At 41.0% G+C, this 20,019-nt stretch overlaps 1 protein-coding gene across 1 annotated transcript in view; it reads left to right on the top strand.

Annotated features, from left to right (window-relative positions):
* The window catches only part of DISC1 (DISC1 scaffold protein), a 267,571-nt gene that overhangs the window by 236,331 nt on the left and 11,221 nt on the right, over positions 1–20,019 (top strand). Inside the window, exon 14 of the mRNA XM_042456717.1 lies at positions 14,228–14,345. Within this exon, the coding sequence (XP_042312651.1) occupies positions 14,228–14,345 (118 nt within the window). The remainder of the gene's footprint in view (positions 1–14,227; positions 14,346–20,019) is intronic.

Here is a 20,019-nt window from a genome sequence, read left to right as displayed (position 1 = left end):
TCATAGTAGATGTTGGTTTTAAAGCAAGAGGAACTTCAAAGGAAGTGATCGGCTATATGTCCTGCTAGGCTTATGCTGACAGGGTGGGATAATGAGGCTGTCTTACCTGATCCAATCAAAACAAAGACACTGAATGTCCTTGTATATGTCAACTATCAGTCTCCTCCCTGAAAGTGATGTAACATTGGTCTTCTCCTATCAAATCATTGGAGATAACATACACAAACTTGGGCACTGCTAGATATTGGCTTCTGGCTGGCTGCATTGGATTATAACAGTAAACTGATTGCTCTGTATGCTTTGAGTTTATTATCAGTCAGCTCATATCTCAGTTTTGATAGTTATGCTGGCATTTTCATCCCTTTGCTTACAATTGAGTAGGCATTTTGCCTGGAACTATGCTGTCACTTGGCTCTCAATAACACACAAATCTTTCTCCGTTAAAGCTTTCTCCATTATAGCCTGGAACTTAACTTTTACATATCTCCTGAACCCATTATTTACATTTTAGGGGCCTAAATTTAGCAAAATTTAATCCAAATCAGCACCAACCTGTATTAGGACTCATCACATGCATCCGATGAAGCAGACCCAGTTTATGTTACAAACTTCTTTCTATCAATTAGTCTCAAAGGTCCTTGCATTCTAATAATAGAATAATAGAATCATAGAGCTTTATCACACTAGGAGAGATCCTGTGGGAAAACGGGAGTTAAATACAATTTAAAGTACATTCAAATTTAAACCAAACTTGTAAATTCAGTTAGTTTATCACAGTAGGGATTGCCCAAGTGAAATAATGCAAAGTTAATCCAAATGCAAAGCAGAGAAAAAAGGCAGCTTTTTAACTTTTAGATTGTTCTGAAAGTAAATTTGCTACCAGTTTTCTCTGCTTTGCATTCGGATTAACTTCGCGTTATTTTCCGTTAACTGCGACGTCGTGTGATAAATTTTGAGCATTTCCAGGTTTTATTTGGTTTAAATCTAGTTTAACTCCCGTTTCCCCACAGAATCTTGCTAGTGTGACACACTCCATACAGTTGGAAGAGACCACAAGGGCCATCCAGTCCAACCCCCTGCCATGCAGAAACTCTCAAAGCATACCCAACAGATGGCCATCCAGCCTCTGCTTAAAGACCTCCAAGGAAGGAGACTTCACCACTCTCCAAGGGAATGTGTCCCACTGTCAAACAGCCCTTACTGTCAGGAAGTTCCACCTAATGTTGAGGTGGAATCTCAAACTATCATGGCTGTATCTTTGAATCATATTATTAAGCCAGGTTTGGGCATAACAAACCTGAGGAAAGAAAATTGCAAGCAAGAAAGGCAAGATTTGCAACTGATAATCTTTTAAAATATGCACACAAAATGAGTGGTCTCCTGATATATGTCAATGGCAGTTTGAGAACATTGTATGAAAATACAACAAAGATTATTCAGAATTGTTTCTGAAATATACTGTAGGTGAATAAGAAAGATGGGAAAGCTCACTACACAGCAGGGAACAAGGAGTCTCTTTCTATGGGCACCAACAGCATTTCCCAAAAGCAGTCTGTAGTTAAAACTGCTGTGGGAAAATCCTTTGTCAAATTTAGATTGTTGGAAGCTTGGCTCCTCATAAAAAAGGCAAATGTTCAGCTTTCTCACGGCATATTGAGCTCCCCCCAGCATTTAGCTTCCTCAAACTGCTGTCAGTACAAAAATATTATTTTTAATGAACCAAACAAGAATGGAAATCTTTCTAGGGTGACAGTTAGTTGCTTGTAGCAGTGGGCCAACCTGCCAGCTTCAGGATTGCAGTCTAGTTAATGCATTGAGCTGGAGGCAGGGACCTCTCCTCCCCTCCTCCTCCTCTATCTCTTTTCTGCTACACACTCAGTGAGTTTCTTACTGTATACAGAACAGCACTGCAGCCAGGAAGTGTTTAAAATAGTTTCTGTGTCACTGGCAGTGTTTTGCCTGCTTCCACATATGTGTCAGATAAAAATATTAGCAATGACATTAATAGGCATAGAAGATGCTGGGAGGTATTTTCTGTCTCCTTTTTAAAAACCGTTAAAGGGATCCATTATCTTTTTCTTTTCTTTTTTGGGAAAAGGGAGAAAGTTGTAGGGTAACACAAAAATGCAAACCAATCACCTTTTAATTAGAGCTGTTTTTCCAATTAATTGTAGGAATTTTAATGAGAGCTATCAATTACTTTATTAAATCAGTGTAAACTGATAAATGAATAAAACAATAGTTCTACAGTAAAAAATAACATTCTCCTGTTGTTTAGAAGTAATATGTACATGTGTGTCACAACAGTAAACATCATCTTTGAAAATGTGTCTTGATCCTTACCATCAGCTTGCAAGTGGTATGACTGTCCATGACTGTCACAGTTAACATGTAAGAACACATAGTCCCATTTGCTATATCATATAACATGTCAGGGGTTTTATTTGTTTGTTTGTTTTGCTTATCGGGTACTTTATTTTTCTCTGGAAAATGGCAGTAGGCAGAAGTCTTTAATACAGGGGCAAGCAACATGAGTTCTAAATACTTCAGCCCATGGTTTTGTGTGATTCTTTCATATGCTTTGATGAGGGAGATGATCCTGGAAATCAACACTGTTACTCCTAAGCATTCTTTACTTAGATGCAGAGTATGGGCTCCTTGGTTTTCTGAGGCACTCAAGTTAATGAAACAGATGGGTAAACAGTTCAAGCAATAGTTCAGGAAGTATCAGGATGAATATGATCAACCATAGGTTAGGGACCATTTGAGAACTTGACACATAGCAGTGAGGACAGTGAGAAATAGTTCTTTGTTGCTTTTATTACATTGGTACAATCTCTCCCAGTACAGTTGTTCTGTGTAGTCAAGAAGCTGCTCCATACTAGACCTCAAACTACTGAGGAGGAGTCCTCAGAAGTGTGTCAGGAGCCCTCAGAAATTGTGACTTTGCCAGATATTTTACAGAAAAAATAGCTTGGATTTGTTCTGCTTGGACTTCATATTGAAGATAAAGTCTAGGGATGTAATTGAAGCATGCACTTGATTAATAGGTTTCACTTTATTCATCATGATGTTGAAGACAGGTTGCAAGGTGAAGGCAACCACTTATCAGATTCATGTCCATCCTGGCTGATTAAAGCTGCCAGATGAGAGCTGGTCAGTTCTGTGGTGGGCATTGTAAATGCTTCTTTGAAAAAATGCTGTGTTGCAAACCCTCCAAAAGAAGCAGTTATAAGGCCATTATTGAAGAGACCTTCACTGGACTCCACCACATTAAATAATTATTGCCCAGTTTCTAATCCCCTCTTTTAAAATAAGCCATTAAAGTAAGTGATAGCAGCACTGCTACAGGGTTTCGTGAATAAGAATTACCTGGATCTGTCCACTCTAGCTTCAGGCCTGATTTTATTGGACAGTGTTTTGTCCCAAGAGCGATGCTATGGACTTTGGGTGTAGTAAGGCCTCTGGCTCCTAGGAACACAGCCTGAACAAAAGACTTGTCCACAAATTTCTTAAGTTTTGAAAGGCTTTACTGGTTATAAACACAAAAACATGAAACTGATCTCCTTTTCTCAATAGTCCTTATCAAATACCTTGTTCTTTCTTCTTGCTGGATTTTATCTTTCTTCTTCTGTGGACTTTCTCTTTCTTCTTCTGTGGACTTATCTTTGTCAAAGGAAAATACTCTCTCCAGGTCTGACTTGGCTGAAATCTTACTACACAACTGAAACTAGCTAGAGGGAGACAGTATAAGACCCTGGGATTTCCCACAATCCTTGTCTTTCTTAAAGCTGTAGATCTCTATTTCCCCTCCTAAACTGATACATAGGCGGTTTACAGACCGCCAGATAGTACGTATACAATACGTACTAGGGTTAGGAAAGGGCGGTGGTTCCGCACCCCCCTAACCCTAGTACGTATTGAATACGTACAAGATGGCGGCGCCCTGTTCATACGGGCGCCGCCATCTTTACGTACTGGACGCACAGCGTCCAGACGTGTCGCGCCGCTTGTGACGTAGCGAGCGCGCCCCTGGCGCCTCGCTACGTCACAAACGCGACGGTAAAAGAAGCTCCATTTTGGAGCTTCTTTTTTCGGTCCGTGCGGGAGTCGGGCCGTCTGAAGGCTCCGGCTCCCCCGTGGACCTACTGGCGGCGGCGGCAGACCGCCGCAAAGCGGCGGTCTGTACCCCGCCATAGAAAGTCTAATATAATCTCAACTAAATATATGTCTCAAGAGCATCAAAGATGCTCTGGAGGCATGACAGACAGAAACAGCTTTGGTTGTCTTAGTGGAATGCCTAATGAGAACTGCATGGGAGGAATGGATCCCTTTTGGTTCTTCTGTATCTTTCAGTGGCATTCAGTACCATTGAGCCATTGGGTTGCTATGGGACGTGGCAGCACTGCACTGGTTCCAGTCCTTTTTGGCTGAATGTTCCCAGAAGGTGGTGCTGGGAGACTGGTGTTCAGCTACTTGGCCACTAGCTGGTAGGGTTCCACAGGGCTTCGTACTATTCCCTTGTCCTGTTTAACAACTATATGAAGTCACTTGGAGAGGCCATCTAGAGGTTTGGGTTTGGGTGTCATTAGTATGATGATGTTACCCAGCTTTATCTCTTATTTACAACTGATATCAAGGAGAATATAGAAGTAGTGAATTGCTGCCTGGAAACAATGATGGATGGCATGCAGGTAAATAAACTGAGGCGCAGTTCAGGCAAAACTGTTGGTCAATTGGAAAACCAGCCTAGAGTGGAGATCACTGGATGGGGTTGCACTCACTCTTGGACTCAGCGCTGCTCCAGGAACGTTACATTGCTATTGTGGTGAGGCATGCTTTGATTGGTGCACCTTTTCCTAAAGAAGGTAGATCTAGCCATATGGTTCATAATTGAATTAGCTTTTGGTTAGACTACTGCAATATGCTTTATGTGGAACTGCCCTTGACAAGGGTTTGAAATCTAGTGAAAAATGTGGTGGCCAGACACACATGACGTATGCATTTTAGAAACCACATAACATCAGCCTTACAGGTATTGCACTAGCTTCTAGTTTGCTTTCAAACCAATTCAGGTTGCAGGTCATGACTTAGAAAGCCTTAAATGGCTTGGGGCCAGGAAATCTGAAAGTTGATATCCTGCCATATGATTTTGCCAAAACATCTAAGATCATAATCAGAGGTCATTATGTGTCCCCTCATGTGAGCTAGACATGTGAAGGGGCTTTCTCTGTAACAGCACCTCTACTTTGATACTCCTCCCAAGGCAAGTCAGGCTGATGCCATCCTTTTAAAATCTCCAGCAGGTAAAGAAATCTTCATCATTTTGCTTGGCCTTTGGCTCCTAAAAGTAAGAGTGTTTGCTATGACAGTTTTTCAAACTGTTTCTACATTACTTGCCTAGCCTTAGAACTCTTTTTAAAAGGGATGTTTTGGGGTGTTTTAAGTGGTTTGTAAGCATTTTTATCCATTGTATATCTCCTTGAGGGTCTTGGTGTATCAAAAGTCAATAAACAAATGCTACAAATACTATCTTTCTTTCTTTATTTCGCCCTAACTTTATTGGTTAGCTCCAATTGAAGTAGCCCCATGGAATAGTTTCAATGGACTATAGTAGTTGGGATGCATAATAAGCCAATAGATCCTCTGCAAGTTCATTTCGCAACCACTAGGGGAGGAGGAAGAAGGGAAGAAAAGATGGCAGAAGAGCCAGAGGGAGAGAAAAAAAGTGTTGAAATATATATACATTTGTCTGACTAATTATCCACTGCTGATTTCAGCCCTGTCCACTGCCATCAAAGATTACCTTTCAGGGAATGTGTCTCCAGCTTTGGAAGAATGTCTGGAATTGGAGTGGACAACTGACAGGGGTTAGTGGGACACTGCCCCCACAAACCTGGGACAGGTTCACTTGCATCATACCTCCAATTGAATTTTCTACCCCATCTGCCCCCGAGGGTTGTGGTACCATTCATTATGTTTTTGATCCGGAAACAGGAAATGTCTTGGACACTTCTTGTTTTGTTTTTAAAAAAGGAAAGCATCTTCTGGGTCTGAAACAGTGTGGCAGTGAGATTAATGTGGCAAAAGTTCCCTACATGCACCTGGGGGAATTGGGGACCAAATAATTTTCAGAATTTTTTTAAAATTGGGGGACCCCTCAAGTTTCCTGAGGGGTCACAAAAAGCCCTCATCTCCCCCTTCCCCTTGGTGTAGAAAAACACATAGGTCTTCCCCCTCCCATACTTCTTAGATGGCTTCTGCATTCAGAGATTTGCATCCTGAGTTTGTTTTCATAATATAAGTTTCTAAAGGGTTGTGTGCCTAAAACTACTTTGGTAGAAGTAGATAGCCACTAGGAGAAGGGATAGCCATATGGAAATGAATATGGCAGAATTAGAAGGTCTGAATAACTGCTGGAGGACACTGATGGAACATAACAAGATCCAAAGGCCTATCTAGTCTAGCATTCTGTTCCTGCAGTAGCCAATTAGTTGTTCCAAAGAGAAGCCTACCAACAGGATATGAATGCAACTGGACCCTCTGTTTTTTGCTTCTCAGAAACTGATGCTCACAAGCATTGTACTTCTGATCCTGGTGGTGGCATGTGGCCATCATGACTAGTATCCAGGATGCCTGGCTCCCTTTCCGCTGGCAGGCAAAGATATTTTTCTTTACCCAGCCTGTTGACATTCAGTTCGCTGCTGCAGACAGTCTTTGGAGTGTTTTGGGATGTGCTGTATTGTTCGCATTATAACTATGCTTTAACTGCCTTTTGAACTGTTTTAAATTAAAGTTTTAAATATATGGTTTCTTTAATTGTTTTATCCATTGTTTTAATGATTACGGTGAGCTGCCTTGGGGCCCTCACTGAGCAAAAAGAAGGATATACCTTTATTTTATATAAATACAATGAAAAAATATATACTAATCTATGGCTTAGGCACTGGCAGTTTCAGTTTTTATTCATTTGCTTTTTGTATCAGTTTGAATTGTTGAGGAAAGCACTTGGTTTCAAAATCACTTGATTTTTCACAGTAATTTGGAAGAATTTTTACAAGAATTCGGAACAGTAGTCACAGTAAATTGTATTTATGCAAACACATGTTTTCCTAGTTAGTTCTGGAAGTCTGTTCAATGGCCACAGCCAGATTCTGACCTACAATCTAATATATGAATAGCCCTTAATTACAGCCGTGCAGCTTCGCCAAATTCCACTACACTACTCAATAAATCAACACTTGACTCTGGCATGATAGCTCCCCCCCTTCAAGCCTTCACCTCTTTGAATTGCGTTTGTTCTACTTTGCTGACATTTGAAGAATTATGGTTGGACTTGGACATGTTTGTTTTCACAGTTTTTGTTTCTCAAAGCAGCCTTGCATTTATGCACTTGTACAATGTAGCTGACCTGATAAGAACTAGGAGTGGGAATTATGCAATTTTCCAAAAATTGTTAGACTTAACTCCTAGCATTCTTTAGTCAGCGCAACCAATAGTGAAGAATTCTGGGAGATACAGTCCAACAGCTTCCATAGGGCTGCATGATACTCAGTCATGATCTAAAACAGTCATTTTCTTAAGTATATGAGGAATCTGCTCGGCACTTTTATTATTTTGTAGGTTTATGCAAAACACACATGAAAGAGGACTCTATCCAAGTATAAGCCTTTATTTTCTGTAAAAAAAAAAGATGACATCATGAGCATCTTGAACAAAATTGATATTATGGAAGCTGTGATGGTAATCAAGTGTTTTCAGAGCAAAGAAAATAAAATGATTTGGGGACTGATCACCTTGCAAGCCTGCAAAATAGCAAAGTTTGCTTACAATGCTACCATCTCCTCCTGTATGCCAGTCACAAAGGTGCTTTCTAATAGCTTTCCAATCTTGTAAATTGTTCAGGTGTTTATATTCTCCCTAAAATATGCAGGATCCTGCTGGGTATTGAATAACAATTTAACAGCTTGATGGATGAGTTGTTCTTCATTGTTCTCTTTCACCTCCTGTAGACACAAGGACATTTAAAGCCAATATATGGAGGGCCTCCTCTCCTCAGTCTGGCTGCCATGGTTTTAAAAGCTTACACTATATTGATCTCTGGTCTAAACTTATTCTTTTCAGTAGAGATTTGCAATGAGGTATTCAGTCAAATGTGATTCCTTTAAAACTCTGCAGAAGCTATTTTGGGGACCAGAATGCTGAAAATTTTACTTTTCTACTGATGTTTCCTCTGGAATGTGAAAGTGTCCTTCCTTTCCTTCTATATTCCTTGATATACAAATGTTGAACTCTCCTACCCATCAATTCCTAACCACTGTTGACTGCAAATGTTACAAATAATGAAAAATCTCACCTACTGATAATGAATAATTAAGATTCAGCACAAGGAAAAAATCAACTCTTGGGACACTTTCAGATTGGTATAAAGAAGAGTGAGTTCTTCAGATATAGCTCTGTTGGATTTGTGAGATTTGCCAGTTGTTGCCAACCTCACATTGATTCATTCAGTTTACTTATTTATGTATTGTTTATTATACCCCACTCTTCAGCCAGAAAGGCTCTCAGAGTGGTTTACAGATTGCTAATTTGACATTTCCCTGCCCTCAAGCTTAGTATCTAAAAAGACATGACACAAAAGAAGAAGGGGATGGCAGTGGGGAAAGGGGATCAAGTCCAGCAGATACAGTCCATTCTTCTCTCAGGACTTTTTCACACGAGGAAAATTGGAAAGTTAAACTGGTCACAATGCAGGGTCATCCAGGGTATTAGGGACAATTTCGCAATTGCTTTTCAGACGTCATTGTGCACAAGCCAGTCAAAATCCGGACAAAAAGTGAGGTGAATCGGGGAATAAGCATTTTTGCAAAAATACCATGTTTTCATCTCCAGTTCATTCATGAATTCGTTCTCTTCACGTAATTGCTGCAGTCTGAAAACCATGTCCCCAATTCTCCCTGTTCCCAGATTTCCCAGGATACCTTGCTGTGCCAAGGAGAGGAGGCAGTCTTGTTCTTAAAGGGATATGCGCGCGCGCACACACACACACACACCTCTTTCCCTTGCGCGGCTGGTCTCCTTCCTCTTGCAGCCTCTAAAAGGGAACAGCTGGTGAAAGAAGGCAGAGAGAGAGGACATTTTGGAATTCCTGCTGTACAGAAGGGAGAAATGGAGACTGTGTTCTGGAAAAGGAGGGAATTTGGGAGTTTCAGCCCTCAATGAAATCAGGCAGGTTTATGGACCTCTTTCTCTCTAGTGTGTGTATTTGTTTGTGTGTGTGTGTAGTTTTATAGGACTTGCAAAAGGAAATCTCAGCCTGCCTTCCCTGAAACAGCTTCTGGGGCAAAGAAGATTTTTCTCCCCATTTCCCTTCCCTCTCTGGATCATGTGGTGTATGCACCTGTGGAAATGACAGTTTGGAGAACGAACAAAAAGTTATTTCCAAGCTAGGAACAAGATTTGTCCTCATCTGTCTGAAACCCAAATTCACTTTCAATCCACTTTCTTGCCTAAGTAATGTGCTTTTAACCCCTTGTTGTGCTCTCTGTGAGATAAGCATTAGTGAATTTGCTTGCTTTTTCGGGATGCCAACACTTTAACTATTGTTGGGATGGAAGCACGTAGGTCACCGTGTTTGAGGGAGAGAGAAGGCTGGCCCAGTACCATCAGGGGCTAGCCTGAAGACAGAGGCTCCTCCCTCCCTAACTGTCATCTTTCGGCCACTGAGGGAGAGAGTAGGCTGGCCTGAAGACAGAGGCTCCTCCCTCCCTAATTGTCATCTTTTGGCCTCTGAGGGAGAGAGAAGGCTGGCCCAGTTCCATCAGGGGCTAGCCTGAAGAAGAAGAGCCCTCCCTCCGGTCCATCTGCCTTGGTCCAGGCCTCAGAGGGAGAGAAGAATTGCTGGACCTGATTCCCTCCCCCCCTCACCATTCCCTTCTCCTTTTGTGTCGTGTCTTTTAGATTGTAAGCCTGTGGGCAGGGAACTGTCTGTTATCCCCTCTATTGTAAACCGCTCGGATTCCCAGTGATTGGGCGGTATATAAATAAAACCTATTATTATTATTATTATTAAAATGTACTCTGTTCTTTTGGCAGGCTGTTTTAGCATATTTCTTGGATCTTCACTAGCGCTCTTCCAAAGTTTTTTTTTTTTTAAAAAAAACTGGAATGTAGTTTACTGATTTGGTCCTATATTTTGAAAGGCAAATATTCTCCCTCTGATTCCCCCCCCCCGAGTTATAGTAATACATTGCAAAGGTGCTGTTTCACATGATGACTCTTTTTAAAAAGCTTTTAAAACAAAGAACAATTCTTTGTTATTGTTCAGCTAAATCTTGGAATTAAAAAGAAACTCACTTGATGGTGGGAATAAAACTTTTCACATGGAGTGAGAAATGCCACAAAATAGCCAGGGACAACAGACTTTTTTTTTTTTTTTGGGATATTCTAAAAACAACAACCCAAAACTACAGGAACAAGTATTGCAATCGCCCAACACATTTACCTTATCTGGAGGAATCGTTGAATATCAAGGAAATGGCAGTGAAAAGCAAATGGGTTCTAACTTGAAAGAAGAATAAAAAACCAGGAATTTTATCATTCTTTTGGGTGGTGCAATACTACTGATCTCCAAAAGGGTTTCTAATAATTACATTACAGCCCTGATGTTGCAGTTTTATGCTGCAGTTTACGGTATTATTGAAAATCCAGTCTATTTACAGTTAGATAAATAGGAAGATCTGAATAAGATGAAGAAGGATAAATGGATGATGAGACACAGGGAAAGTAGGTTCCTCTGTATGTCAGCTGGGCAAAGAGGTAGATTATCAGATCACAATAGTTACTATTTTGGGACAGAGCTACAGCCAAAGCACTCCAGAAAAGCTTCCCATCTGTCATTAAGCTTGGCTAAGTTATTTCTTTGTATGTCTGTTTCTCACTTTCAAAATGCCACCTTTAAAGGTTCTGATGCACAGTCATCAATGTCAGGGATTTGCAAACCCAAAAAGGGACTTCCAAAGCCACAGCAGCATACCATATCCAAACCATAAAAGCGTCTTATTTACAGCACAGAGAGTATCCAAGCATCAAGAAAACAAATGCAAATTCATGTTGTACTTTATACAAAACTGGTACTTTGCTTGATCTCTTTTTTCAAACCATGTTACCTTATGTCCCCAATACACATGATGTAAGAGAGGCTGTAACTGATAACAGCAACATCAAACAGAGTGAATGATGCAATATAGTTTGAGAAGTGAGGGATTGAAATTGGAGTAAAACTTTTTGCCATATATGTCTTAAGTATGAGACAGAGCATGGGCTTCTATGGCCCTGGACAGAAGGGCCTTTTAGCACGTAATGAATATGTGCTAGGGTTGCCTCGGGGCGTCGCTTACAGACGCCCCGCAAACCTAGTACGTATTCCATACATCAAAATGGCGGCACCCTGTACACATGGGCACCGCCATTTTGATGCGACAGACACTTAGCATCCGCATGTCGTGGCCCACTTGTGATGTCACAAGTGCGCCATTGGTGCACTCAGGCATCACAAGTGCACCAGAAAAAGAACCTGCTTTTTGCGGGTTCTTTTTGCTGCATGAGGGAACCGCGCAGTTTGTCCGCTGCGGCTCCCTCGTGCAGCAAAACAAGGCGCCGGCAGACCACCCTTTTTGGGTGGTCTGTACCCCGCCTATGTTACCATAGGCCCATTACAAACTGACATAAAGTATGCGCTCCACGGGTACTAGGGTTAGAAAGGGGCGTCTCTTCCGGACGGGATGCCACCATTGTGGACAGGATGCCACCATTAGGCCACTGCCATGCTGTGCTAGGGTTAGGGACCATTCCTAACCCTAGAATCAGCGGCGGCACACCACTTTGGGACTGTCTGTCCCGGGCTATTACTTCCTTTACAATCTTAAACCTTCACTATCCAATTTCCATGCCTGTTTCAGGGCCTGTACAGACAGGCCAGAATAAAGCTGCTTCAGGTCCTTTTGGAGGTATGCTGTTTAAATGACATGTGCATCTTAAGAGGCCAGAAGTTGCACCAAAGTTGCGCTCCAGTCTGTATGGGCTCTCAGCTAGCTTTGGATTGTATGTCTGAATTATTATGTGTTTGGTTGCACTCCTGCATGTTTCTAAATAAAAATCTTCTAATCCACCTAAACCTCGAATCCTCCTAAATTAGTTTTGGTGTAAATAGGTTGAAATTGTCCTCTGGCAAAATTCCTTGAGCTAAACAATTCCCCCAAATATTTAAAAGAGAAGCTGACACAGTTGGTGGAGACCTCCAGCCCCCCTCACCTTTTTGGGTAACAATTGCCTAAGACAGACAGGCCGAAAGGGGAGTGGAGGCAGCGATACTAGGGTTAGGGACCACGCACCAACCTCACAGTCCCTAACCCTCCCGTCCACACAGGGGCCGCCATATTTACGTAAGCAACTTGCAGCGTCCGCACGTTGCTGCGTGTTGCTTATGTCATGAGTGTGCCATTGCCAACGGCTCTAAATGAACCCAATTCTTTTTATTCCGCCCAGTGGTTCTAAAAGAACCCAGTTCTTTTTACTCTGGAGGGATGCCGTGTGGAGGGAAATAGGCCACTGGCAGGCTGCCCTTTTGGGGTGGTCTGTCCCGGGCCAACGTCTGTGGCTTCCTTCATTGAGTCTATCTTTCTGGTATACAGTCCTCTTCTCTTTCTACTGTCATCCACCTTTCTTAGCATTATTGTCTTTTCTAGTGAGTCATGGAAAACCTCAGGGACTTGGAACTATTACTAAAGAAGATCAAGAAAGAAAGTGCAAAGGCAGGCTTGTTGCTGAACATAAAGAAAACAAAATAATGACCACAGAGGACCTACATAAATTCAAATTAGACAATGTGGAAATTTAAATAGTCAAAGAATTCTTGTACTTTGAATCTAACATAATTTAGAACAGAGACTGCAATCAAGAGATAAAAAGGACTACAAATGGGATAGGCAGCCATGAAAGAGTTAGAGAAGATCCTAATGAGTAACGATATACAACTGAGCACTAAAGTTAGAATCATCCAAGCCATAGTATTGGACAGTGAAAAAAGTGGATTAAAAAAATCAACTCATTTGAGATGCGGTGCTGAGGATACCATGGGTAGCCAAAAAGATGAATAGATCAAGCCTGAAATACCTCTAGAAGCCAAGATGATCAAATTGAGGCTGTCATACTTTGGCCACAACATGAGAAGGCATGACTCATTAGAAAAGATAATAATGCTGGAAAAGGTTGAGGGTAGAAGAAAGAGAGGAAGACCACATACTAGATGCCTGTATTCAATTAGGGTGCTCATCGACATTAGCCTGCAAAACTTAAGCAGAGCAGTAGAAGACAGGAAGTCTTGGAGATATCTCATCCACAGGATCATCATGAGTCGACTCAATGGCAGTTAACAACAAGAGCAACATGCCTTCTCATGATGTGGCTGAAGTAAGACAGCCTTACTATAGTCATCTTGGCTTCCAGGGAGAATTCATGTATCCTTAGTACTCTTCTCCAGTACCTCATCTTGAATAAATTGATTTTCTTTCCATCAGCTGTCCTCACTGTCCAGTTCTCACAACAGTACATGAGAAATACTATGGCTTGGATGGTTCTAATTTTAGGGTTCAGTTTTATATCTTTGTCCTTATGGAACCTGTCTAGTTCTTTCATAGCTGTCTTTCCTATTCCTAGTCTTCTTTTGATTTCTTGACTGCAAACTCCCTTCTAATTAGTGACTGATCCAAGGTATGGGAACTCTTTAACTATTTCAATTTCCTTGTCTTCTAGATTGAATTTATGTAAATCCTCCATGGTCATTATTTTTGTTTTTGTAGCAATACCTGAGGATATACTGCAGGATGTAAATTGTGACTTCCACTCTATAAGGCATCACTTTTGTTCGTAAAATACATGACTATATGAAATACTTCTTTATACAGGACTGTGGCAGACCTGCACCTAAAGAGGCCTGTTTCCTGACATTGACCCCTCCCCCCCCAAATTCAGTATAAGAGCTTGGAAAAGTTATTTCTGGCCATGCTGGTTGAAACAAACAAAAAACAAACAAACAAAAAGGCTTCTAAGCTTTTTGTAACATATTTTAAAACTGTACCCCAGTTTGTTTGTTTTTTCCAGTCATGTTAATGGCAAACAAAAGCATTTAACTCTTTCTTTTGTTTTTGTTTTTAAAATTTATTTGTAGGATTGCCATATGCTTTCTACAGAAGTTGAAGCAAAGTGTGAAAAAATAAGTGAGAGATTGTTTCACCTGGAAGATCAGCTTCAGAGAACAACCTGCACCTGTGATGAAGACCTTATTGATATCCTTTTTGTTTGGTGCTACAGCTAAAGAACTGGGTTTTGCTGGCATAATTCTAACTGTGTGAATTCTGCTTATGAAAACTATGTGATGGGACTGAGGTTATCATATTGAAAATTGGAGATGATTCCTGTATGTTTATTGGTTGTGAGAATGTGGGAAGTTCAGCAGAAAGTCGCAAGCAACAACTGCCCCTCTTCTACTCAACCGTTAAAGATACACAAGCTGTCTTAAGTTTTTTTCACTCTGGCAATTCCTATCTGGAACCTCTGAGAGTTAAGATCTAAAGCATCAGGAAGGTCACCAAAATGTCCTTACCTTTGAGGCTGTAATACAGCAAGAGCAGGGGGTGTATGGCCCTCCATATGTTGTAGTAGAGCATTGTCTTCTAACATCCTAAACCAGTAAAAGATTAACCATTCAACAATAATGAATTGGGACTGACCAGTTCTTTAGTGAGAGCCTAGTGAAAAGCCCACCAAAATTTTAAAACTAGACTTTGCTGTCATGGAGTTCTGCAGATGTTTGGGATTGTATCCTTTATCAGCCACAATCAGCCTAGCCAGTGATGATAGAAATAGACTTTATAGTTCAAAACACCAGCAGGGCTCCCACTGCTGAGGATTTCACTTCATGTTATCATAATTAAATTCAGGTTAGAGTTTGTGATGTGGCAAAAAAAGGTGGAGCCCAAAGGAAGACTGATGCCAGAGGTTTACCCTCTGTGGATGCATCTGACCATACTCTTTGGATCAAATTAATTCATGCGTGCATCAGGTTCCAGCGAAACATGCAGTATTCTGAGTTTTACTCTGTATAAAATTTCTGTAAGAGGTTATTGATTTCTCAAAAAAGATGCTGTGTGAGCTCTGTGTCCCATTCAGTCTACAAAACTATTCCAATAACACCTTCCCTTACCTCCCCACCCCCCGCAAAGTTCTTCCTATTGGCATCTCATATTCACCAGTAAAACTGCCTACCAGCCTTGATAGCAAAGTGAGATGTCTGTGTTGTGATACAGTGTAAATAACAGGTGAATTATGCTGCTCCCTTTGTGCCCTGCTTATAACCTTCCCAGAGGCATATAGGCAGCACTGGTAGGAAACGGAGTGAGACACGTGACATTCCTAAGGTCATAAAGGCATTGTTTACAATGGTATACAAAGCAGAGATTTAGTCTGAGCCCTAAACATCACGTCACTATGCTTCTCCAGTATCCATTTTGACAAGTTACTTTCCCAAGGCAAACTTCACTGGAAGGCAGACAAAAAGCAAACACTCCCCAACTCGTCCTGATTTCACTTAATATTTATCTCAAATTGTCAACTCTTTCTGATGTTCCAAAAGTAAGTCAGGAATATCTCCTCTTTTGTTTCAGCTAGCCTGCCCAGACATTTCCAGAAATGCAGAAAGAAATGGCACAATTCTAGTCCAATGCACTATTATTCTGCTGTATCTAGTTGGTTAATCCTTAGAAAGCAAGTAAGGCTTTATACTGTGTAGCTCCAGTCTAGTCAGCAGCCAGCCTGCCTCCAACAGGCTGCTAGGCTCCTCTGTCTAAGAACTGTAATTCTTTGGCTTCCCATATAGGGAAATACAAAAAGGAAGGCCCAGGAAGTTTTTTGTGCTGTCATACTTTGGACACATCATGAGAAGGCATAAGTCACTGGAAAAACCAATAATGCTAGGAAAGGTGGAGGGAAGTAGAAAGAGAGGAAGGCCACATGCTAGATGTTCTCTTAAAATGTTCCCTTTAAGATAACTGTTTGCAGTGTAACATGTGTTATTTCTGTTTATCTACAGATAAGAACCACTGGCCTGTGCTATGTAGATCAGAATTTGGCATGATTGCTTTTTGGATTATTTATTTATTATTTATTAAAATATTTATACCTCACCCTATATTAACAATATCAGGGCATTTTACAAAAAACATGAAAACAAGTTACATAGTTAAAAAAATAATTAAATTGACTTAAACATATTAAACTTCAGTAGCAAGTTAAAAATTGATTTTTTTAAAGTTTCAAAATTATGTATACCACATTTGGGATGAATTAATGAAGCCCAAAAACTTTAATGAAAAGCCAAGGTTTGGCATGGCACCTAAATGCTATGAGTTTTGGAACCAGTCAGGCCCCCAAGTAAAGGGCATTCTATAACTTGGCTACCATGGCTGAGAAGGCCCCCTCCCATGTTCCAACACAAAGTATTGATCTCACTGATGGGACATGAAAGAGGCACACCCAACAGAAGAGAGCAGGCACATATGGGGACAGGCACTCCTTGAAGTCCCAAGCCATTTAGTGTTTGGGACATGCACCTTGAATTCAGACTGGACATGTATTGGCAGCCAATGCAATTCTTTTAAGATATGATATGCTGTCTATAAGGTATTCCTGAAGCCGGCATGGCGTAGTGGTTTAAATGTTGGACTGTGACTCTGGAGACCAGAGTTCGATTTCCAGCTTGGCCATGAAACTCACTAGGTGACCTTGGGCAAGTCAAATGGTCTCAGCCTCAGATGAAGGCAATGGCAACCCCCTCTGAACAAATCTTGGCAAAAAAACCCCATGATAGGGGTATCCATAAGTCAGAATTGACTTGAAGGCACATAACAACAACAATGGTATTCCAGTCAGCAGTCAAGCACATTTTGCACTAGGTGCAACTTCTGAGTCTTCTTCAAGACTCAGCCCCACGTAGAGTGCATGATCTCCAGAATCTTCAATTTGTTATGGTCACTGCCTGTGCTTGCTAGGGGATGCTGAGAGTTACAGTCCAAAAAATATGTAAATGGATCTTGTAAATCTTTGAGACTAACTGAAAGAATACTTCACACACTGATTTTCCAGACTAACACAGCTATGTCTTTGAGTACAAAAAGTAACTGTTCCAAGCTTTGCTGTAGGCTGCACCACTACTTGGACTAGGCTGAAGCAAAATGTCTACATTGTAAGAGTGTGTTTTCTGCCAGGCATCCACTTTAGAGCTAGATGATTGAATGGGCATCATAGCATATTCATAGACGGACAAAACCTTGGAGAATAGCCAGTGAACCATTTATCTAGCACTTGCCAAAACTGAGATGAGACTTATCATTGACTTGAACCAAAATTAGGTCAGACTGAACAGATGTTGTCTAAGACTTTTGTTGGAATGTGCCACTGTAAAATACATCTGAGCCTCTTGCCTGCTATTTGTGTCACATGCTAAGACAGGATAAAATGCAGAATAGATTCTTTGTAATGTAAACATTACATTCAGTTTTGGCTCGCAGAAGCATGAGAACAAGAAAACAAACCCTCCAATGAGATTGGTCTAATCTAAGATGTAATGTTGATAATGTATCTGCTATAAAAGACATCTAAAATCACACTTTACATGCTCAGCTGAACATCTGGATACAGGGGAGCAGGAACACGAATACTAAATCTTTTCCTGACCAGCATGCATTAGGAGAAGGTAGATCTTCCATGTGTATAGTTCTCTCCATGGCATACTACTTTTCAAGATCTCTCAATCATGTAGTATGTTTGCTATGCACAAACAGTTGCACATGGGCTGAAACTATATACACATTTAAATGTATGGGAGGAGAGGAAGTTGGTGCATGTTATCTCACTCCTTCCTCTAGAGTAGTCCAATGAATGAGTGGAAAATGCTATAGATACCACATATCCAGATATAAGAACTGACAAAAGTAGCTTATTTAACCAAATTGAGATCACAATACTTAAACAAGCAATGAGCAGCTACCCAGGTCCAATTGTTTCATGCCAAAGACAATACCAATTCCAACTCTATAATTATATGAAATTGCTCTCATTACCCACACCCTAGAGCAGTGGTTCCCAACCTTTCTAATGCCGTGACCCTTTAATACAGTTCCTCATGTTGTGGTGACCCCCAACCATAAAATTATTTTTGTTGCTACTTCATAACTTTAATTTTGCTACTGTTATGAATCATATTTTCATTGTTACAAATTGAACATTAGTAAAGCATAGTGATTAATCACAAAAACAGCCTCAGAGGATGGCAATGGCCAGCCCCCTCTGAAGAAACCTGTCCAGAAAGTCCCAGGATAGAGGGGGCAGAGGGGTAGTGGTTCAAAGTGAAACTGGAACTTTTTGGCTGTGCTGTCTCTCTTCCTTTTTGCAGAGCTCTATGTTCCTGAGAGAGGAAGGAAATGGGATGTTGTGGGCAGTGGCTAAGCAACTGAGGGGCCTGGAGGTGGCTGCTGCTTTAACGGGCTTAGCTTGGCGGCCCTTTGTTTGGGAAGTGGTGCTATGAGGGGGGTCCCTGGTGACCCCTGTGAAACTGTCATTTGACCCCCAAAAGGGTCCTGACCCCAGGTTGGGAACCACTTCCTTAGAGAGAGTGGGTATATTTTGAATAAAGCAAAAAATCGGGAGGTAGGGTAGGACTTCAAATAGTCTTGGAGGGGCTGCATGCAGCTTGCATTTTCTCCACCCTTGCCATAAACAGTTACCCAGGAGCCATTGTCTCATCAATGTTGCTTACCTCTAAGGAAGCATACAGAGGACTGTAGTGCTAGTGAATTATCCTCTGCAGCCATATCAGATGAAGCATTATCTTGGCAACATATTTTCTTTTTAAAACATTCAGCGATTACTTCTCATGGCACATTGCCTTGCATTTTTACTGTGGAGGCCCTGTAGTGCAAACAGCCTTGGCAGTATAGCCATTTGGTTGTGTTCCAGCTGAAATCCCTTGAATGGAGAAACAGAAATCAGTAAAAGACTGCAGAAGCCAACTGGAACGTGAGGCTTGCTGAATCTTCATGTATCTACCTGTCAGGCTCACATAAATGGAAAAGTGCGAAATCAAAAAGGGAGGGGAATCACTGTTGCTCTTTTTTTCCAGAATTGTTTGGCAGGTAATTGATGTCCACAAGCAAGGGGGAGGGTAAGCTGCTTAAATTAGATGCAGACAGAAATGTAAACCTTGTTATGAAAGACAAGATGAAGAGAAAAGAGAAAGTGGAGAAGAGTATTGTCAGAAAAGTGAGCAACAAAAGGCAATTTTAATTTCTAATCAAATCCTGTTTGACACATTCATCAGATTCACAGCTTGAGTAGGTTAATTTTTAAAAGTTAACTTGTTTTAGTTAAGTTGTCTTACTTGTTTGTTATTTATTTATTTATTTATTGTTATTTAGTAAGACAAAGTTAACTTGTCTTACTTGTTTGTTATTTTTTATAATGAAGAAGAAGGGTCCCCCAGCTTGGGAGGAGACCTATGGAGGCTAGGAGCCTCCTCACTCAGGCTCTCCTTAGCTTTGTGGGGGCTTACTGGGAAGGAAATGCCTTCCCCCAAATCCTCCTGAGGCAGGAATGCTGGACCTGAGGCTCTTGCTCATGAGGAGCCCTATTGGGTTGCAAGTGGGTGCCTCTTTCCTCTTTCCACTTTGGAAAACCCCAAAGCTCCCAACTGTAATAAAAGGGCCTTAGGCTGCCTAAGCACCTCCGAAAAAAATTAAAGGGAGGAACGTTAAGAAATACAACTCCCTCTCTCTTTATGTACCTATCCAAGCCCTCAACTTTTTTCTCTTCAAATTCCCCACAGAGCCATCCTTCTCCCCCTCTCATTGCAAATAATAATAATAATAATAATAATAATAATAATAATAATAATAATAATAATAATAA

This window comes from Sceloporus undulatus, chromosome 1 (assembly GCF_019175285.1).
Source record: "Sceloporus undulatus isolate JIND9_A2432 ecotype Alabama chromosome 1, SceUnd_v1.1, whole genome shotgun sequence".
Classification (NCBI taxonomy): Eukaryota; Metazoa; Chordata; class Lepidosauria; order Squamata; family Phrynosomatidae; genus Sceloporus; species Sceloporus undulatus.
Note: the sequence above shows the minus strand (reverse complement) of the source record. Positions and strands in the feature narration are given on the sequence as shown.